The 22,409-nt window shown below is 52.1% G+C and overlaps 1 protein-coding gene across 1 annotated transcript; it reads right to left on the bottom strand.

Moving 5' to 3' along the window:
- Window positions 1-904: 904 nt before the first annotated feature.
- Window positions 905-3,296, bottom strand: LOC132334972 (olfactory receptor 14I1-like). The gene is made up of 2 exons (XM_059861093.1): window positions 2,379-3,296; window positions 905-961 (listed from the first exon to the last, which is right to left on the bottom strand). The coding sequence occupies exons 1-2, from the start codon at window positions 3,294-3,296 to the stop codon at window positions 905-907; spliced, it is 975 nt and encodes a 324-aa protein (XP_059717076.1).
- Between the last annotated feature and the right edge of the window lie 19,113 nt (window positions 3,297-22,409).

The following is a 22,409-nucleotide window of genomic DNA, read 5'->3' as shown; positions in this document are numbered from 1 at the left end:
TGGAAGCCAGGAGGAAGCAGTTGCTGACCTGCTGAGCCACTCAGGTGCTCACAGGTGTATGGGATCAGATGGGATCCATCCCAGGGGGATGAGGGAGCTGGTGGATGAGCTCCCCAAGCTGCTCTCCATCATTTACCATCAGTCCTTGCTCTGTGGGGAGGTCCCAGAGGACTGAAGATGCCAGTGTGACCCCATCCCCAAGGAGGGGATGGGGTCACACTGGCAGGAGGATCTAGGGAACTCCAGGCCTGTCAGCCTGACCTCGGTGTGCAGCAAGGAAATGAAACACATCGCCTTGAGTGCCATCACAGGGCACCCACAGGATGGCCAAGGGATCAGAGCCAGCCAGCGTGGATTTAGGGGTGGCTGGTCCTGCCTCACCAACCTGGTCTCTCTTTATGACCAGTTGACCAACCTGTGGATGTGGGAAGGGCTGTGGATGTTGTGTGCCTGGACTTCAGCAAAGCCTTTGACTCTGTCTCTGACAGCATTCCCTGGAAAAGCTGCAGCCCATGGCTTGGGCAGGTTCCCTCCTCATTGTGAGATTTAAGAACTGGCTGAGGCTGGGCCCAGGGAGTGGTGGGGATGGTGCTGCACCCAGCAGGTGTCCAAGCATTGGTGCTGTCCCCCAGGGATCTGTGTTGGGCCCAGTCCTGTTTAACATCTTCACTGATGATCTGGCTGAGGGGATCCAGTCCAGCATTCATAAATTTGCAGATGGCACCAAGCTGGATGTGAGTGTGGATGTGCTGGAGGGCAGGACAAGAAGACACAGCCTTAAGCTGCACCAGGGGAGGTTTGGGATGGACAACAGGAGGAAGTTCTTCACAGAAAGGGTGAGTGGGCTTTGGAATGGGCTGGCCAGGGGAGAGGTGGCAGAGTCACTGTCCCTCTCCAGTGGCACTTAGTGGCATGGTCTGGGTGACAAGGCAGTATTGGGGCATTGGTTGGACTTGATTATCTGAAAGATTTTTTTTCAGCCTATTTGATTCTGTCATTCTCTGATGATTGGGACACTCTGGGGCCATTGTGACACTGCGGGGTTTTGTGTAACTAAGGGAATCATGGTGATGCTGTGTATCCCCATAGAACCAGGGGTGCATTGTGGTGCTGCGGGGCCAAATGGAGCCAGGGAGTGCACCGTGACACTCTGGGTTCTTGTGGAACCACAGAGACCACTGTGACACTGCAGGGCCTGGTGTAACCAAGGGGTTTCACCATTTTGACACTCAAAACCAAGGAGACCATTGGGAGACTCCAGGGCCCAGTGGAACCAAGGGGCCCTTTTGACACTGCAGGGTCTCATGGAACCAAGGGGACATTGTGACACTGCAGGATCCTGTGTAACCAAGGGGCCACTGTGACATTATGGGGCCTCAAGGAATGTGGAAGAACGTTGTGACACTGTGTGGCCTTGTGGAAACAAGGAGTCCATTGAGACACTGAGGGGACTTGTGGAACCACAGAGACCATGGTGACAGTGTGGGACCTTATGTGACCATGGGGCCACTGTGACACCCTGCGGGACCATGGCACTGTGAAACTGTGGCAGCAATGAGAACATTGTGACACAATGAAGCCCATGGAACCAAGGAGACCATTGTGGCTCTGCAAGGTTTCATGGAACCAAGAAGACCAGGGTGACTGTGCAGGGCCTGGTGTGACCAAGAGGCCATTGTGACACTGAGGGGCCCCATGGAACCAAGGACATCTTTGCAGATGACACAAAGCTGGGTGTGAGTGTGGATCTGCTGGAGGGTAGGAGGCCTCTGCCCAGGGACCTGGACAGGCTGGATCCAGGGGATGAATCCAAAAAGGTGAGGTTTAACAAGTCCAAGGGCCAGGCCCTGCAATTTGGCCCCAGTGCTACAGGCTGGGGACAGAGTGGCTGGACAGCAGCCAGGCAGAAAGGGTCCTGCAGGGGCTGATGGACAGCAGGCCACACATGAGCCAGCAGTGTGCCCAGGTGGCCAAGAAGGCCAATGGCTCCTCGCCTGGATCAGGAATGGTGTGGCCAGCAAGACCAAAGCTGCTGTGCCAGCACTGACCTGCCCTCTCCTCTGCACATAGACATTGCTGCTGCAGCACCAGAGAATGCAAAAAAAGGGCATCTCTGCAGAAAAGTTTGCTGCGAGATCCTTTAGTTCCTTTATAGCCACCAAGAGTGCAGCCCCTTATTGACACAGTATGTGGCCACAGGGAAGGTGGAGAGAAACAAAATGAGAAATGGCACAAACAATGACATTTCTTTGTGGACAAGATTAAAAAAGTAAAACAAAGAAAACAAACCTCCAAAATGGAACCAACAAGAAGTATCAAAGATTACTTTTATTACAAGTGACTTGCAGACACTGGCCAGTAGTTTAATGTCCCTGAAAGTGTCCAGTCATCAGTCTCCACACTGCAGCCTTGAGCTCCTGGTTCCTCAGGCTGTAGATGAGGGGGTTCAGGGCTGGAGGCACCACCGAGTACAGAACTGACAGGGCCAGATCCAGGGACTGGGAGGAGATGGAGGGGGGCTTCAATTGAGCAAATGTGCCAATGCTGACAAACAGGGAGACCACAGCCAGGTGAGGGAGGCAGGTGGAAAAGGCTTTGTGCCGTCCCTGCTCAGAGGGGATCCTCAGCACAGCCCTGAAGATCTGCACATAGGAGAAAACAATGAACACAAAACAACCAAGTCCTAAACAGACACTAACTGTGATGAGCCCAAGTTCCCGGAGAGAGGATTTGGAGCAGGAGAGCTTGAGGATCTGTGGGATTTCACAGAAGAACTGGCCCAGGACATTGCCATGGCACAAGGGCAGGGAAAATGTATTGGCTGTGTGCAGCAGTGAATAGAGAAAGGCACTGGCCCAGGCAGCTGCTGCCATGTGGGCACAAGCTCTGCTGCCCAGGAGGGTCCCGTGGTGCAGGGGTTTGCAGATGGACACGTAGCGGTCGTAGCACATGATGGTCAGGAGGGAAAATTCTGCTGAGATGAAAAAGGCAAAAAAAAAGAGCTGTGCAGCACATCCTGTGTAGGAGATGGTCCTGGTGTCCCAGAGGGAATTGTGCATGGCTTTGGGGACAGTGGTGCAGATGGAGCCCAGGTCAGAGAGGGCCAGGTTGAGCAGGAAGAAGAACATGGGCGTGTGCAGGTGGTGGCCGCAGGCTACGGCGCTGATGATGAGGCCGTTGCCCAGGAGGGCAGCCAGGGAGATGGCCAGCAAGAGGCAGAAGTGCAGGAGCTGCAGCTGCCGCGTGTCTGCCAATGCCAGCAGGAGGAAGTGGCTGATGGAGCTGCTGTTGGACATTTGCTGGGGCTGGTTATTGGGACCTGTTCATCGAGAAAAGGACAGTGAGGAATTGGGGGAGTTACCTGAGACCAAAAAAAAAACCAATTCCCATACACCCTGGTCTGTAACACACATGAACATGCTTCTGTGTTTAAGATTTCTGAGGTTTTCTTTATAATATTGCCCCATGTTGCTCCTGCTGTTCTTGGATAGGAGAAACCCTGAGTATTTCTGCTTTCCTGTGGTAGAACAGAGTGAGTTCCCTGACGCAAGGGGGTGAGTGAAGACTGGGGGCAGATGGTCTGTCACTTGATTATGTTTGGAGTTTCTCTGGGCTTTCACTTTTCCAAATGGAGGACATTCACTCTACCAAGATTCTCTTACAAACACCCAGGTACTGCTGAGAGCAAATGAATCTACCACAGCCCAGCTCCACATTTCTAGTTAAGGACTCACATTGCTCATTTCACCAAACCAGCAGCAATTTCAGTGTCACAACACTTCTGCCTTTCCCCATTCATCTTAGAACTCAGAGATGCTCTAGGACAGGTTTGCATCCTGGATTGAAGCTCCCAGCTTGGACTGAAATCTCAGGGAGACTTCCAAGTGTCCTTATGATGGCATTGGATTGAGGGAGATGCAGCTCCTTCCCTGGCTGCACTGACAGCATTGCCCAGAGCCGGCACTGGGGTCAGCAGCACCCTGAGCCAGCTGTGCCCCCTGACAGAGCCCCCAGGGCTGGGCAGCTGCTCCCAGCCCTGTGCTCTGCAGAGGGAACTGGGCCTGGGGCTGCAGAGCTGCCCCACGGCTCTGCTGCAGCTCTGCCTGCACAGGAGGGACTGCACACCTTGGAGCCACAGCCCTGAGGGCAGAGGCTTGGCTGGGGCACAGGAGGGTGGGGGCTTGTTCAGAAGGAGGGGCTGCACTGCAGGAGATCCTGTGGATATCTTTAAATTCTCCCTTCCACAGCATTTCTGGGTTTTGTTTTCTCCCATTGCCTGATCTTCTCTCTGCTTCCTGGAGATTTTCCTCCTGCAGGTGTTTCCCTGTGCCTGATCTCTCCGTGCCAGCACTCACAGACCCCAAATCTCTGTGCACTCTCCTTGGCCTTACAGAACCCTGCCTGTTTGCAGGGCACTGGCTGGGGGCAGGTTCTGTTTGCAGCTTGGAGAAAGGACAGCTCAGACTGAGCCTGATGGGTCCAGCAAAGGTGATGCTGCTGCTGTCCAAGGGCAGAGTGGCTGCAAGCACATTAGGGATCTCCTGTGAACCTATGGATCACTAAAAGTAACAGCTCAGATATCTCAGGCACCTGTCAGCATTCATAATAATTTCAAATTAAACTTAAATATTTTTCCCCCAATCCCTGCTGATATCCAGTAGTAGAAAACTAAATACAAAGTCTCAAGATATTTCCTCATTTTTATCAAAATCCTTGTCTTGGAAAGATTGTACAACTGACCAGAACCCCTCAGCATGTTAGAGCTTCATGAGCATTTCACCTCCCCAGCACAAGAAAACCCACAGTTGTACTCACAGAGTCTGCAGGCATTGGGATGTTCCAGGTTTAGGAGATCACTGCAGGAGCTGCAGCTGCATTGTCCTGCAGCCAGAGGTTCCTGTGCCAAGGGCTGGCAGGGATTCTGCCCCAGGCACTTCTCAGCACCTTCCCAGCCCTGACTGATTGAAGCTCTCTGTGCCTCTGTGCTGTGCCCGGGGTTGCTGCACGCAGTGCCCCAGCCCTGCTGGGCTGGCAGAAGAGCTGCTCATCAAGAGAAATGTGCTTTTGAGGCTCTTCTTGGTTACCAGAAGCTGCCTCTGTGCCAGGAGCCCAGCCCAGCTCAGCAGCACAGACACAGCACAAGGACTTTAATCACCCTCTGGGGCTTTGTGCTCAGGCCCCGAACATCAGTCCCTGAGAGGGAGCTGAAGAAACCTCTCAACTCCAAGTCAGAATCACACTCCAAAGTTTCTTTCAGTTTTAATGGGTCCCACTGAGGGACACAACTGAGAAAGTGTCCCCAGGCCCCAGGCAGAGCAGAGAACTGCAGGCAGTGCTGACAGGTGGGGACAAAGAGAAGCCAAGTCTTGGTGCCCTGGGGCACAGCAGGGTCTGTGCCACCAAGGGCTGGGAGGAGACACCTTGTCCTGAGGCACTGGGGCCTCCTGGCACAGCCCCAGCCAGGCTGGGCACTGTCAGCCCCTTGTCCTGCCCTCAGCATCCCCCCCTAGCCCACATCCCCGTGGCCTCAAGGATCTGCTGGAAGGAGTCCCTGGGGAGCCTTGCTCAGGAATGGCCCTGGGAGCTCCTTCATGCTCCCAGGAACTGCAGGGTTTTCAAAGGACTTTGGGTTTGGCTTTTGCCTTGGAGTCTCTGAGAGGTTTGTGCAATCATGGCCTCCAATTATCTGCTGTAATTAGTCCCTGGAGAGGCTTTGTCAGTAACAACACTCAGTGGGGCTCATTAATGCTTCAAGGTACTTCAGTAATTTTAAGGTAGTTGGTGTTTCCATTTTGATACAGACTCTGTGAGAGGTTTGTGCAATCATGGACCCCATTATCTGATTTAACGAGTCTCTTGAGATCTGACACTGAGTGTCAGTCCCTTGTACTGACACTCAGTGGGGCTCATTAATGCTTTGAGATACTCAAGGTTTTTAAGGTACTTTGGATTTTCCTTTCTACATTGAGTCTCCGAGAGGTCTTTGTGCCATTCTGGCCTCCAAGGAGTCCATGAGGAGCCTGTGTTGGAGATGGAACTCAATGGGACCCATTCATGCCTTGCGACACTTCGGAAGTTTCCTCTGACTTTGACTCCTGGAAAGGTTTGTGCAATCTCCTCTCAGGCCCTGAGGCTCCAGGGCTCAGCTCCAAATGCACCACAGAGCTCATTAGGATCAAACAAGTCCTGACAAACCATGGCTGTGCCGTGATTTCTGTCTGTTCTTGTGCAGTTCATCAGGAACTGTAGTGGTTTTGCTTTGCCAGTTTGAGATTTCTTGGCCAACACATCAGTTATTGTGGTGGGTTCAGTGTTGGCTAATTTCCAGTGCACTCACTAGAATATCCTTACTCATTTCCTTCGGTGAGACAGGATTAGGAGAAAGGCAACGTAGGCTCAAAACTTTAAAAGGGTATAAAGGAAAGTTCATAATTAGTAATAAATAATAGGAGTAATAGTTATTACTATATAATAATTAGTAATAAATATTACTCTTAATATTATTTACTAATAATGAACAAAACTTTCAGAACACTTCTCTCCCCACAACCTTTTCTTTCTTACTGGCAATATAAAGAGAAAAAACCTAGAATTTTCAGTCAGTTTATCACCTGTAGAATAGCCTTTGTTCAGTTCACTTTGGGAGAGGAGTCTCTCTTTCATACTATGGAGACTTCTCCATAAGTAAACAGTTCTCTCGTTTCTCTCAATTTCCACGAATAGCAGCTACCCCAAAAACCTGCAATCTTGAAGTCCTTCCCATTTTTTCACAGCCTTTCCCACAGCTGTGGTTTTGGGCCATGCTAACTTATGGGGTATTACTTTAAAGATGAGCGGTTTAAGAGCAAAGGTTCTCTTCATCTAATTCTGAAATCATCTATCTCTGGGAAGAGAGATCTTCTTCTCTCCATGAGGGCACAAGGTCTCATCACCCTTTTTTTTTCTCTGTTCAAACTTCTCATGGGATCACAGTTGCTTCAACATTTGCTTCCTTTAGCATGGAGGCCTTTGCTGAACAAGTCATCTCCCGCATACTTTTCAAGGCTTTATAGGGAAAAAGAGAGTCTGATGTATCAATTACATCCTTCTCCATAGCTTTACAGGAGGATTTCAGCCCCAATATCAAGGCATCTCCTCATCCCTCCCATCTGAGACTCAACTTCCCCTCACTGACCTCGGTGTCTTCATGTTGCTCCTCTATGTGCCTGCATGTAGCATTTACATTTTCTGGAAAAATTCCTTTGCCCAGGATTTTTCTCCTGGGAGGCTGAGAAGCCTCAGAGAAAAAAGAAAACAATAATTATCTCATTTTCTTCTCCTGTGTTTTGCTCCTTTGCAATGTGTTTGGAGATTGTTTACCAACAGGTGGTTGTTTCATTGGTTTCTGCTTTGAGTTGTTTGGACTCAATGACACATTGGGGCCAAGCTCTGTCGGGACTCTGGAAACAGTCATGAGTTTTCATTAGTATCTTTTTAGCCTTCTGTAAGTATCCTTTTTATATTCTTTCGTTTAGTAATCTTTAATGTATTATAGTACCATAAAATAATAAGTTAGCCTTCTAAAAACATGGAGTCAGATTCATCATTCCTTCCTTCGCATGGGGAGAACACAAATACAATCCCTGCACTTTGTCCTTTTCTCTCACTCGAGGGAAGATGGAAGCACTGAAAGAGTTCATATCTCACCCGGGGCCTGCAGAGGTTTCTGTGACCCAGCCGGGCTCGGTCCTTGGGCCGGAGCTGTTTTACAATGGAGGTTTCTGCAGTGGCTGCGCTGGGGCTGTGTCAGGATCTCAGCAGCCAGGCCAGAACACAGCAGCAGCACGGCCGGGGGCTGATGGCTTCTCCTCCCCCTGCCCAGTGGCCGATGGGGCCTGGCGGGGTTCCTGGGAAGGTGCCTGGCCCCACCGAAGGAGCCACAAGGCCCGTGCTGTCTGAGGGTTGGGTCAGCCATGTTACCTCTTTAACAGCCAGAAGGGAAAGAGACCCTTCCAGGCTTTCTCATCTTTAACATGTGTCTTCACAGAGTCATTTACAGTTTTCTTAGTGGTTTAAAAGATTGTCAATTCCCAAAGCTAATTACTGATTTTATTTTGTCAGACATAGAGGAAACTGCTAGCAGCTTCTCTTAGGACATCACTTCTGTGATGCAAAACCACCACAACAGCACAGAGCACAAAGCTCCTTTGTCCATATGTAGTGGTCATGTGCCTGAGGCCTCAAAATCCCTCCTTAGGAGATCTCTGAGCCCTCTCCAAGGTGTTTTCCATTGAAAACATTCAGCTCAGAGTCTAAGAAAATCAACAGAGGACAGGGCCAGCCTGATTTGCCTGTCCTGGCTACTTTTGTCTAGGAGCAATCCAATATACAGGATTTGGATGGCCAAATTCTAATTTTGTCTGTGGTCCCTTGAAATCTGGTTCTTTTCCATAAGAATGAAGGAAGACAGCCCCAGTGTTTCAGGGGCAGATGAGAGGTGACCACCAGAGGCCAAGGCCAGCCAGAGCTGGCAGGTTTTGTTCTGAGAGATACCCTTGCATACAGGTAATTTTTTAGGGAGAGTACCAATTTTGGCAATAGGCATCTGAAAAGACAGATGGCTCTTTTCCACAGCAAAGAAAGCACGGAGCCCCAGTGCTCCAGGAGCTGATGAGAGGCAGCCCTTGACATTCCAAGATCAGCCAGACCTGTCACGTGGCCCCTGGGAGGCCAAGCCAGCCAGACCTGTTCCATGTTCCCTGGGTTCCATGGGGCCCCACAGTGTTTCAATGGTCCCTTGCTTCCATGAGGCCCTGAGGTGCCATAATGCCCCCTTGATGACACGAGGCCCTGAAGGGTCACAATGCTCTCCACGGTTTCATCAGGCCCCACAGAGTCATAATGGTCTCTGGGTTCCATGAAGCCCCGCTGTGTCACCATGGCCCCTTGGTTCCATGGGCTCCAGTGGTGCCGCAATGATCCCCTTGGTTCCATGGGCTCCAGTGGTGCCACAATGATCCCCTTGGTTCCATGAGGTCTCCACAGTTTCCCTGGGATCTCTATGGGAAGGAAAGAACCCAACCCCAGTGTTGCAGGGGCAGCCACCAGAGGCCAAGGCCAGCCAATTTTGACAGCACTGGCGGATTTTGCCTGGAGCAACCCTTGGATCTACAGTATTTTAGAGGTGGAATCCCAGTTTCAGACATGGACACCCAGAGGTGAAGGATGTTTTTTTTCTGTAGGAAGGCAAGTATGGAACACTGGTATTTGAGGGGCAGATGAAAGGCAGCCATCAGAGGGCTAGGCCAGCCAGACCTCTCTGTCCTGGTCGCTTTTTTCTGAAAGCAGCCCTTGGATATAGGGAATTTGAGAAGAGGAATCCCATTTTCGGCCATTTCTGTATGGATAAGAAAACGGTTGTTTTCCATTGGAAGGAAAGCACCAAGCCCCAGTGTTTGGAAAATAGTTGAGAGGCAGCCCCCAAGAGGCCAAGGGCAGCAAGACTTGTCTGTCCTGGTGGCTTTCACTCGGGAGCAATCCTTGGATGTACAGATTTTGCAGTAGGAATGTCAGTTCCGGCCATGGGCCCCTGGAGAAGGATAGTTCTCTCTCATAGGAAGGAAAGCCCAGAGCCCCAGTGCTTCTGGGCATCTGGGATTCCACAGTTGCCAGGGTACGGGTTGTCAGTTTTTCTGGGTCTGGACTGAAGGCACTTGAGACAGTAGTTCATGTTCAGACTCAAGTGTTTATTAGTTATCAGTAAAACAGTCCTTACTGTGAGTTCAGCAGCTTTACATTAGAAGGCACAAAATGGCTAACAATCTCTTGTTGCAAGGTCTTTTTAGACTAAACTATCCAATTAAGAGCTGACACCTAGATTATTTTCCCTTTTAACCCAATAACTCATCCCAAAGAACCTGCAATGCAGACTTTTCTGCCCAATTACAAAATGCCACCCAAACCCATGAAGGAGAAGGAAGAAAAAGCATGCAGAAAAAACCCAGGAAAACACCCTGTGCCCTCCATCTTGCTTCCTTCCACAACATACTAAAAATCCCAAAATGTAAATTTCTCACCAAGTGATACACCTACACTACTCTCTATAATCTATTTCACACTTTAGTGGATACTAGTCTGTCTTGAAGTCCAGGAAACTTTCTCCATGAATGAGGGTCAAAGCCAGTGCTCCCCTGGGGGTCAGGGCACCCCAGAGCAGACAAATATTCCTGGTGCCCTGGGTTTCTGCAAGGGCAGACAGGAAGCAGCCCTCAACATGCCAAGGTCAGCTGGACCTTTCAGGTGGTCCCCAGGAGATCCAGCCTGACAGGCATGTTCCCTTGGTTTTGTGGGACCCCCACAGTGTCACAATGGTCTCCATGGTTCCATGAGGCCCTGGAGTGTCACAATATTCCTCTTGCTTCTGCAGTGTCACAATGGTCCCGTGCTCCCATGAGGCCTTGCAGTGTCACAATGGCTTTGTGGTTCCACAAAGCCCTGATGTGTCACCATGGCCCCTCAGCTCTATGCACCCTCGCTGTGTCACAATGGCTCCTCTGTGACACTCTGGATTCCACAAGGTCACCATGGACCCTTGGTTCCTTGGAACCCCTGAGTTTCACAATGGTCGCCTTGATTCCATGAGGCACCACAGTGTCACAATGGCCCCTTGGTTCCATGAGGTTCCACAGTGTCACCATGGTCACTGTCAGAAGCTGGATGAGATCGATGTCCTGAGACACCTTGGGATGCTCGGAATGCCCGTGTGGGGCCAGGGCTGGGTCAGGCCTTGGTTTGTGGTGGGACAGAGGTCCGGCCCCAGCCCTGGACTGGTAGAGCTGTCAATCACACAGCAGGGGTGGTGCTAACCAGCCCCGATTGGCTGAGCTGTCAATCAATCACACACTTGCAGCTGCGGCCTACCCTAACTCTGATTGGACAAGCAAGTGGTAGTCCCACCCCAGGGGCGGGCCCATGAAGGCCCAGGAGGTTAAAAGCTGGAGCATGAGGCCAGCCCAGGGTTGGGATCCTGCCTTCTTCTGGGGTTCCTCTGTTAGTGGTGATGCTGAAACCTCAGCAGTTGGTTTGTATGTGTGTGTCTTCCTATAGATCTTCTCTTGTTCTCTTCTCTATTTCTTCTCCTTCTAATCCTACATACCTGGAACATTTTTGGGTAACTTCACATGTTAAGGGTTAAAGGATTTTGGGTTAAATGTGTGGGAATCCAGGGCACAGGGAATATTTCTCTGTCTGCTCTGAGGGGTCCTGATCCCCAGAGAAACACTGCCTTTCACATTCGCCCATGGTGAGGACTTCCAAGACTTTGAGATAGATTAGAATTTACCAAAGTGTGAAATAGATAATTGAGAGTAGTATAGCATGTCGCTTGGGTGAGAAATTGAGGTTTTGGGATTTTTAGTATGATGTAGATAGGAAGCAAGATGGAGGAATTTGGGTGTAGTCCCTTTCTTCTTCATCTACTCCATTTTCTGCAGTGTTGGTGGCACAGGGGGATTGGTCAAGGAAAGCACAGTGCGGAAGTGATGTGGACAGTCAAAGGATGAGTTATTGGTCAATAAGTAGAAATAATGTTTGTTTTAACAATTAATTGGATGAGACAACTTTAAAAGACCTTGAAACTGTACATTTTAGAGCCATTTTACGGTGCTTTTCCAGTGTGCTGAACCTGGTGTGCACAGCTTGCAAAACTTGAGATAAGATAGCAAAAAACAAGAACCCGAAGACCAAAAAAGTCCTGTGAATCTCTTTTTACCTGGCACAGAACTGCTACAGGAGGGCTTCTCCCATCCAGGGAGCCCCCAGAAGGGCCCAACGTAAAACAAACATCAATAACTGGTGCCCTGACAATGTTTGTAATAAGTTGGTTTTTTTCAATAAAGTTGTTTACTGTAGGGTGTTGTCTTAATTGGCCAATCATGTGAAATGTGTTGAGCAAATGACCAGTGAGGTCCACCTGTAGCAAACCAAGATATAAAAGAAGAGAATTGAAAAAATGGGTGGCTTTTAGCCCTTAGCCTTCTGATCTGAGTCTGTGTCATCTCTGATTGGAGGGTGACATTTGAGGGATCTGTGGGGGCTATTGGGGATCCTTTCTGCACCTCGTGACCCAACAGGGGCTTCTCTAATAACCTTTGCTTAAGCTCCCACTGTGCCCACGACAGGAACTCCTCTGAGTGTCAGGGACATCCCGGCTCTTTGGCAGCCTGGGGACTCCTGGGATGTCACCGTGGAGCCCCTGTGAGTGCCTGTGACAGATCAGTGCCTTTGCAGCCCAAGGTCCCCTGGGATGTCACCATGGAATGGCTGTGACTGCCTCTGACCACACGGCTCTTTACCATCCCCAGAAACCCCTAGGAGGTCTCCATGGAGCCCCTGACTCTGCCTGTGACATTCCAGCTCTTGAACAGCCTGAAGACTCTTGGGAAGTCCCCATGGAACCCCTTTGAGAGCCTATGACAAATCTGATCCTTATCAGGCAAACACCACCAGGACCCTGCTGCTATGCTCAGTCCTTCAGCAGCTCCATGGAGACCCATGCCAGGGGTGGTTGCCATGGACACCAGCTCAGGCCTGCAGCCAGAGCCCATTGCCATGGCAACCATTTGCAGTCCCATCCCCAGGGTCATGGGATCCCACAGAATTGGCTGAGCTGGGAGGGACCCATGAGGATCCTGGAGTCCAACTGCTGGCCCTGCACAGGACACCCCAACAATGCCAGCCGGGGCCTGGCAGCACTATCCAAACGCTGCTGGGGCTCAGAGAGCCCTGGAGCTGGGACCCTTCCCTGGGGAGCCCGGGCAGGGCCCCAGCAGCCTCTGGGGAAAAACCTTTTCCTGAGATCCAACCTAAGCCTGCCCTGACTCAGCTGCAGCTGTTCCCTCCAGTCCTGTCCCTGGGCACCAGAGGGAAGAGGCTCCCACAGCCCCAGCCAGGGACCCGCTCCCAGGGCTGTTGCCATGGCCACCAGGGCTGGGACCAGCTGGCATTCTCAGTTTCCACAGGCCTGGGTTCAGGAATGGGATTCCCCAATTTCCTGGTCCTGCTAAAACCGTGCTGCCCTCGCTGCCCTCCCGCCTCGCATGGAAAGCACAAAAGGCAAAGATCCCAGGCTGGAATAAGAACAATTTACTGGGAACAGCAACAAGATAAAGAACAAACAGGAACAGAAACAATATTGATAACAGAAGGAATAAGAAAAACTATTTACAGGGAAAACTATAACATCAAAGGCTGGCTCTTCCTGGCCATGTATTTCCCCCTGCCTGGAAAGGACACCCTTCTCCTCAGGGAGTGAGAGAGTCCCTTTCCTGCCCCTGGCAATGACCTGAAGGGAGGGAATGAAATGACATGGCCATGGCCAGACCCTCATGTTCTTCAATCCCACATCATGTCACTGGCAGGGGCAGGAAAAGGGACAGGTGTCTTCCTAGCATGGATCATGGGGAACATGGATCAGCAGGGCTCTTCCCAACGTGGGACCTTCAATGGGGGATGAAGCTGGAGCAGTGCATGAAGAGCACTGCAGTGGGGGTGTTTGCAGGGCTTCCCTTACTCGTGCCTCCGTTGGTGTTTGGTCAGGTGAGAGCTCTGGGTGAAGCTCTTCTCACACTGGGGACACTCATAGGGCCTCTCCCCAGTGTGGATGCACCGGTGGGTGATGAGGTGGGAGTTTTGCTTGAAGCCCTTCCCACACTCAGGGCAGCAGAAGGGCCTCTCATCCGTGTGAATGCGCTCATGCAATAGGAGGTTAGAGCTGCTCTGAAACCTTTTCTGACACTCAGGACACTCGTAGGGCCTCTCCCCAGTGTGGATGCGTTGGTGGGTGATGAGGTGGGAGCTGCAGCTGAAGCCCTTCCCACATTCCCCACACTCATAGGCCCATTCCCCAGTGTGGATCATCTGGTGCTGGATCAGGTGGGAGCTCTGCCTGAAGCTCTTTCCACACTCCGTGCACTTGTGGGGCTTCTCCCCATCATGAAGCTGCCCACGGCCCACCAGCTCCGAGCTCTGGCTGCAGCTCTGTCCACCTTCCTGGCTCAGGGTGGGTCTTTCCTCCTCAGACAACCCTGGTCTGGCTTTGCAGTCCCTCCTCCTATGAGATCTTCCAGGCTTTTCCTCTCCGTTTGAATTCTGCACTGTGACACTGCTCAAAACGGCCTCTTCCACGAGGTTCTGCTGTGGGGATTTGTCCTCCCTGGTCTCCATCCTCAGCTCATTCACTGGGGGAGGAAAGGCAAGGAGAGGATGGGATTTGCCTCCGTGCCACAGGGAAGGGGAGGGAGATCCCCCCAGTGCATCCCCAGCAGGACAGCGATGGCACCAGGGTTGTCCTGCAGCCGGGGGCCATGCTGGGCTGGGAGATGGAGCAGGAGAGAGGGGGAAAGGGGCACTGACTTCCTCCTCACCTGCCTCAGTGTCCGGGGTCATCTTCCTCTTCCTCACAGCCTCCCCCTCCATCCAGTCAACGTTAGGGATTTGAAAATCCTGGTTTGTGGAAAAATACAATGGATGAGCACATTGGGTTAGGGGGTTCCTCCTGCCCAAGTCCATCTCTAGTGTTGCGATGCATCCAGAACGAGCCTCTGTGAGCAACCTGCACTCCCAGAGCCCAGAGCACGCTTGCTTAACCTGCTGATGGACAAGGCCAGAGACAGATCTTTGTGCAGAGCTCCAAACACAGTTTATGGCGAGGGTCCAGGGACAGAGACAAAATAGGGGTGAGGACACAGGGTTTGATAAGGGGGAAAGGGGCGGATCTGAGGGTCAAGGGCCAATGGGAACTGAGCACAAGAGGCACAGAGGAGGGGCAGGCAACTGGGGAACCAATGAGGTAACAGGGGCGGAGCATTGCAATAAACCGGGCCAATAGGGGACAAGAAAGGGGAGAACATTCTAGGGGGGGTACATATAAAGAAAAAACAGCATTGAACTGGATGATACCAGGGAAACCTGCTGCATTAACATGAGCCTGGAAATGCTGATGGCTGAGACCATTGTACTCAGAGGGGTGTCTCTCTTTGACCCTGGTCACCTTTGCCCTGAGGTATTGCAGTTCCAGTGTTGGGCACCTGGACCTCCACACTCTAGAACTCACTGGGAATCTGGTGCCCATTTAAACCTCCAAAATGCCAAGATTCAGTTCCCCAAAATACACAAATGAACAAGATTCAGCAAAAAACCTCAACCCTGAGTTTTCCCTCTCTGGTCTCTCCACTTTGGCTCCTGGAGCCCCCGTGTCTGGGTTGCTGAGGGTCAAATTTGCATTGGTGTTCCCCTCTCAGGGCTGCTGGGGCTCCTGGCAATCCCACAGGTTCCCCTTCTCTGGGCTCACCCCTTTAGTATCACAGGTGTCCCAGGGGTCAGCACTGTCCGGGATCCCTGTTTCAGGGTCCTGGGCTATCCATGGCTCCCCCCTGTCCATGCTGCCAACACGTCCAGGCTTCTGGAGCACCCCCAGCTCCCGTATTTGCCCCTTTCTGCTCCCCCCATTGCCGGTTTCCCTGCCAGCCCTGCCGGTGCCGGGCGATCCCCACGTGGCTCTGGGCTGACAGTGCAGCCCCTGGGCCGGGCAGAGGCAGCCCCAGCACGGGGGGACCCTGCATCCTCCGCTGCCTCGGCAGCCGCGCCCAGCCCCGGGCACGGAGCTCCGGCAGCCCCCGCCACCCCCTGCCCAGGGAGCCCCGGGGAGCCCCACCTGCGGCCCGTCCCTGGCACACCGATCCCGGCAGCTGCCCCGCTCTCGCAGCTGCGGCTCTGGAGCAGGGAGGCTCCGCGGGACCCCCGGGCTGGGCCCCCTCCCAGCCCGTGCCCGCCCCGCACCTTCAGCCCGGCCTCTCTCGCTGCTCCCGGCTCCTGCACAGTCCCCGCTCTCAATTCCTGGGCCCCCCGGGGTCTCCTCTGGGCCTCCTAGAACAGCCGGCAATGGAAAGCAATCGATTTTGATTTTGGCCTTCCCTGGCGAGGCCACAACTGAAACTTTGTTCCTTTTGCCTGGCTGCAGAGAACCCCAGGGCGTTTTCCGCACCCAGTCCCAGCCCGCAGCACTTGCTGAAGGCGCTCCCTGCAAATGTCCCACTGCTAGTGCCCTATCTTTGCTGTCACCTGCTGGGGCTGGCCATGGACAGAGCTGCTGGACTTGCATTTCCAGCTGCTGTGCAGCCAAAGCTGAGGGATCTGCAGCTGCCTGAATGCAACAACTGGAATAGGAGCCTCTCTCCAGGGAGAAATCTCCTCCTCGTGTGCCAGCCCGTGGCAATGCTGCCATTCTCTGCTGCTGCTGGGGCACTCGGGGCTCTGGCTGAGCAGCAAAGGTGACCCTGAGCCAGGAGCTTTCCTTGGCTGCAGCAAAGCCTCGGCACGCAAAGCCCTTCCCAGCGCTGTGCCCTGCGCCAGGAGGGATTGTGCCAGTAGAGCTGACCCGAAATTCCTTCTCCCGGGCAGCTTTAGGACATGCAACACGCAGAAGCCAGAACCCAGTCTCAGCTTTGCGCAGCCCTCCAGAAGAATCCTGAGTGTGAAGCAGCCTGGGAACAGGGTTTGGTGTCAGGGGAGGGGAACTCAGAGCCCTTTTCTGCCCTGTGGGCTGAGGCTCTGCATTTCCAATGGCCCTGCAGCTGCCAAAGGGGCCTTTATGGCTCAGCTGAGAACAGTTCTGCTGAGAGCCTGTCCTAAGCCTGCTTCTCCTGCAAATGTGCCCAAGGAATCCTCATTTTTTGCAGCCCCAGGCCTTGTTTGAGTGCAGGTGTGACAACTCACTAGCTGGACCAGCTCTGCTGGGGGGAGTTCTCCTTTTCTTCTTCTGGTTTTTCTTCTGTTTGGTTTGGATTTTTTTTTTTTTTTTTGTTTATGTTTGTTTGTTTTGATTTGTTTTTTGATTTTTTTTTTGGTTGGTTGGTTGTTGGGTTTTGGTTTTTTTTTTAGGGTGGTGGTGGGGTTTTTTTTTTGTTGGTATGGTTTTGTTAGGTTTTTTGTTGGGGTTTTTTTTGGCTTTTTGGTTTTTTTAATGAACTCTCCTTGTCATGTCTGGGCAGAGCTCTGTCACTGTGTCTGACACTTGTCTGTGGCACTGTGCAGGTGGCCAGGGGGACCTTCCCCGAGCTGTGTGCAGAGGAATCCACATCAGCCCAGGCCGGGGTGGGCAGTGGCCGCTCAGTTCCATGGGCTGGACACGGCTCTGGACGCTTCCCTTGGAGCCACTGCAGGGAGGGAACGCTGGGGCTGTCACCGCTGGGGTGTCACACCCAGGGGAACCCTGGGGCTGTCACCACTGGGGTGTCACAGACAGGGGAACCCTGGGGCTGTCACCGCTGGGGTGTCACAGACAGGGGAACGCTGGGGCTGTCACTGCTGGGGTGTCACACACAGGGGAACGCTGGGGCTGTCACCACTGGGGTGTCACACACAGGGGAACGCTGGGGCTGTCACCGCTGGGGTGTCACACACAGGGGAACACTGGGGCTGTCACCGCTGGGGTGTCACAGACAGGGGAACCCTGGTGCTGTCACCGCTGGGGTGTCACACACAGAGGAACGCTGGGGCTGTCACCGCTGGGGTGTCACACACAGGGGAACGCTGGGGCTGTCACCGCTGGGGTGTCACACACAAGGGAACGCTGGGGCTGTCACCGCTGGGGTGTCACACACAGGGGAACACTGGGGCTGTCACCGCTGGGGTGTCACAGACAGGGGAACCCTGGTGCTGTCACCGCTGGGGTGTCACACACAGAGGAACGCTGGGGCTGTCACCGCTGGGGTGTCACACACAGGGGAACGCTGGGGCTGTCACCGCTGGGGTGTCACACACAAGGGAACGCTGGGGCTGTCAACGCTGGGGTGTCACAGACAGGGGAACCCTGGTGCTGTCACCGCTGGGGTGTCACACACAGGGGAACGCTGGGGCTGTCACCGCTGGGGTGTCACACACAGGGGAACGCTGGGTCTGTCACCGCTGGGGTGTCACACACTGGGGAACGCTGGGGCTGTCACCGCTGGGTGTCACACAGAGGGGAACACTGGGGCTGTCACCACTGGGGTGTCACACACTGGGGAACGCTGGGGCTGTCACCGCTGGGTGTCACATACAGGGGAATGCTGGGGCTGCCCCGCTCCTGCCCTGTCCCCAACAGCTCTGCCAGCGCCTCGAGTGGACACAAAAGCTGAGCCAAAGGGTGAGAATTGCCGAAGGGGCTGAGCTGGGAGGGACACATTGGACTCATCGAGTCACAGAATCACAGAATTACTGGGTTAGAAGAGACCTTCAAGATCATGGAATCCAACCCAGCCCTAACACCACTTTAACTAAACCATGACACTTAGTGCCACATATAATCTGTTTTTAAACACATCCACAGGTGGTGACTATACCACCTCCCTGGGCAAACCAATCCAATACTTTATCACCCTTTCTGCAGAAAGCTTTTTCCTGATATCCAACCTATATTTTCCTTGGCACAGCTTAAGACTGTGTCCTCTGGTTCTGTCAGTTGTTGCCTGGAGAAAGAGACCGATCCCCACCTGACTACAACCACCTTTCAGGAAGTGTTGGAGAGTTTTAATGTCACCTCTGAGTCTACTTTTCTCCAGGCTAAACAACCCCAGCTCCCTCAGCCACTCCTCACAGGACTTTCATTCCAAGCCCCTCACCAGCCTTGTTGCCCTTCTCTGGACACGCTCCAGACCCTCCATGTCTTTCCTAAACTGGGGGGCCCAGAACTGGACACAGCACTCAAGGGACAGTGCCGTTAGAGGGGAAGAATGCCAAGTACAGGGGAAGAATGACCTCCCTGCTCCTGCTGGCCACACCATTCCTGATCCAGGCCAGGAGCCCTTGGCCTTCTTGGCCACCAGGGCACACTACTGGCTCATGTCCAGCTGGCTGTTGATCAGTACCCCCAGGTCCCTTTGTGCCTGGGCACTATCCGGCCACACTGTCCCCAGGCCATAGCATTGCAGGAGGTTGTTGTGGCCAAAATGCAGGACTGGGCACTTGGACTGATTAAACTTTATCTTACTGGACTCTGCCCATCCCTTCAACCATTCCAGGTCTCCCTGCAGAGCCCCCCTACCTTCCAGCAGATGGACACACACTCCCAGCTTAGTGTCATCTGCAGATTTTCTAATGAAAGCCTCAATCCCCTCATCCATGTTGTCAATAAAAACATTGAATAGAGCTGGCCCCAGCACAGAGCCCTGAGGGACACCCCTGGTGCCTGGCTGCCAGCTGGATGCAGCCCCGCTCACCAGCACTCTCTGGGCCGGCCATCCAGCCGGTTCTGAACCCAGCACAGAGTGCTCCTGGCCCAGCCCTGGGCTGCAGCTTTTCCAGGAGTGTGCTGTGGGAGACAGTGCCAAAGGCCTTGCTGGAGTCCAAAGAGACACATCCACAGCCTTTCCTGCATCCACCAGGAGCATCATCTGGTCATAAAAGGAGACCAGGTTGGTCAAACAGGACCTACCCCTCCTAAACCCCTGCTGGCTGGGTCTGAAACCCTGGCCATCCTGTAAGTGCTGTGTGATGACACTCAGCATAAACTGTTCCATCATCTCACCTGGTGAGATCTCATATCATCTCATCTCCCTGGCCTGTAATTACCAGGATCCTCCCTCCCACTCTTGTTGCACATGGGTGTCACATTGGGCAGCTTCCAGTCATCTGAAACCTCACCAGTGAGCCAGGACTGCTGGTAAATGATGGAGAGCAGCTTGGCAAGCTCATCTGCCAGCTCCCTCATCACCCTGGGGTGGATCAACTTCTGGTCCCATGGATTTATGAACATCCAAGCAGCTCAGCAGTTCCCTGACTGCCTCCTCCTGGATCACAGGGGCCCATTCTGCTCCCTGACACCATCTACCAGCCCAGGAGGACAGCTGTCCTGAGGACAAGCCATCTTCCCACTAAAGACTGAGGCAAAGAAGGCATTAAGCACCTCTGCCTTCTCCTCATCTGCAGTTAAGTTCCCTCCCTAATTCAATAGAGAAAAAATTTGGTCTTAGCCTTCCTTTTGCTGTTAATATATTATAAAAATATTTTTTATTATCCTTTACAGAAGTTGCCAAATTAAGTTTGAACTGAGCTTTGGCCTCCCTAATTTTTTTATTATGTGCCCTAGCGACCCCCTTAAATACTTCCTGGGAGACCTGACCCGCATTCCAAAGATTATATATCCTCTTTTTATTCTTAAGTTTCTTCAAAACCTCATAGCCCATCCAGGCTGGGTGTTTGACTCATTGACTCATCTTTTGGCACACAGGGACAGTCGGTTCCTGTGCTCTCAAGATCTCTGCTTTGAAGCACGCCCACCCTTCCTGAACTCCTTTGTTTTTAAGAGCTGCTTCCCAAGGAACTCTCTGAATAAGTCCCCTGAATCGACCAAAATCTGCCCTTATGGAAGTCAAATGTAAAAGTCTCATTGATGTTCCTCCTGACTTCAACAAATATTGAGAATTCTATAATCTCGTGATCACTCTGCCCCAAGCGGCCTCCAACTCCAACCACATCTCCCACCAGCCCATCTCTATTCCCAAACAACAGGTCCAACGCAGTCCCTCCCCTGGGGGACTCACTCACCAGCTGTGACAAAAAGTTGTCCTCCACACACTCTAAAACTTTACTGAACTGCCTCTTTTCAGCTGTATTAAGTTCCCAGCAAATGTCCAACAGGTTGAAAGCACCTACAAGAACAAGAGCTGATGAACCTGAAACATTCTCTAGCTGCTCATAGAATGAGTTGTCTACCTCTTCTTCCTGGTTGGGTGGGTGATAACAGACTCCCAGGAGGATGTCAGCCTTGTTGGCCTTCCCCTTAAGTCTTACCCATAGACATTTACTTTCATCATCATTAGTTTGAACACCCATAGCATCAAATACCTCCCTAATATAAAGGGCCACCCCTCCACCTCTTCTCCCTTTCCTGTCTCTCCTGAAGAGCTTGTAGCCTGTTGAGGATTTGTTGCAGATTGAGGAGTTTTTGCAGAACAAGGGCCATATTCATCCGATGCACAATCCAGCCTGCTTGGGATAATGGACAATGGACACGTTCACAAACAATAATGGACATATTCAGAAAATGTGGTCGGTATATCCTTGAAAAAGATACAAGAAGAAGAGTCAAATGGACTCAGCAGGTTTATCAGTGAGCTTGGGAAAGTGAGGAAAAAAGACAGTTCATGGGTGGGACAGAAAACCACAGCCAGACGTGTGAAAAGTTAGATGATCCAATCAGCATCCTATCTTAGACGCGTGAACAGCTAGGCCTGGCCAATCATGTATTAGCTAGAGACACGTGGACAGTACAGAATTATTACAAATACAGTCTTTTGAGGGATAATAAAATTGGCTTCACTGGATCATATTGGGTGTGGTGTGATGTTCCTGAACCTCCACATCCCGCACCGTTCCCCCCACATTTCTGGTGGAGAATTGCGGGGCAACCCTGAGAGGGACTCGAGGTTGGCAATTTGGCTGCTGTGCAGAGGGTCGGAGCCAGCCTTGGAGGAGCGGAGAAGCCGGTCGAAAGTATCCTCACTGCCCTGGTGAGAGGAAAAGGTTACTGGAGCTCCAATCGTAGATGTCCTGAGTCTCGCCCTGATCAAGGTGAGCGGCCGGGGAGGAGATGGGGTCTGAACGTGAAAGGGAAGGTGTTCAGAAACTCCTCCAACATATCCTCTCTAAGAGAGAATATAAGTATTATGCTTCCAATTTGAAGGGACTATTACACTGGGCTTGGGAACATAATCTCATACCAGGAGCACAGGGTGCTTTTGAGATTTCGACATGGGAAGCTGTGGGGCGAAGGCTGTGGGACTGCATTGCATCTGGGGGGAATAAAGCAAAAGAGGTGTCTAAGTATGCTACTTTGTGGAAAATCATCATAGAAGCTTTACAAGGTTTAAAGGCAGAGAGGAAAGCTGCTGCTGCAGCTTGTGCTGCCCTTGCCTCTGAGCCAGAAAAGCCTCAGGCATTCCCGATAACTTCAGTTCAGCCACTGTTTTCTACAACCTTAGATATTCCCACAACCCCTCAGCTCAGCATCGAGCATTACATCAACTGCTCCTCCAGCTCCTAGTGAGAAGGAGGAAGCTGCTGCCTCTTCAGAGGTGCTGGTCTGCAGACCAAAGGACACTTGTGATCGCAGTGAAAAAAGTTCTTCGGGTTTGTTAGTCTGCAGAACAAAGGACAGTTGTACTCAGAGTGAAAAAATTGCTGCTAACACTAACTTAGAGACTAGACATGCTGTAAAGGATAAGGAAAGAGATGTTGTTATGAATAATACTTCTATTGAAGAGGATTTAAGGTCTCTTGTGGACAATTTGCAAAAATTGGTAATTCAACAAAAGGATTCAATTGTCCCTAAAAGAGATTATTCTTTTGAAAAAATGGATCTACCTATGGTTGTGGGTTCGGACAGACAATCA

Source organism: Haemorhous mexicanus, chromosome 16, assembly GCF_027477595.1.
Source record: "Haemorhous mexicanus isolate bHaeMex1 chromosome 16, bHaeMex1.pri, whole genome shotgun sequence".
Taxonomy (NCBI): Eukaryota; Metazoa; Chordata; class Aves; order Passeriformes; family Fringillidae; genus Haemorhous; species Haemorhous mexicanus.
Note: the sequence above shows the minus strand (reverse complement) of the source record. Positions and strands in the feature narration are given on the sequence as shown.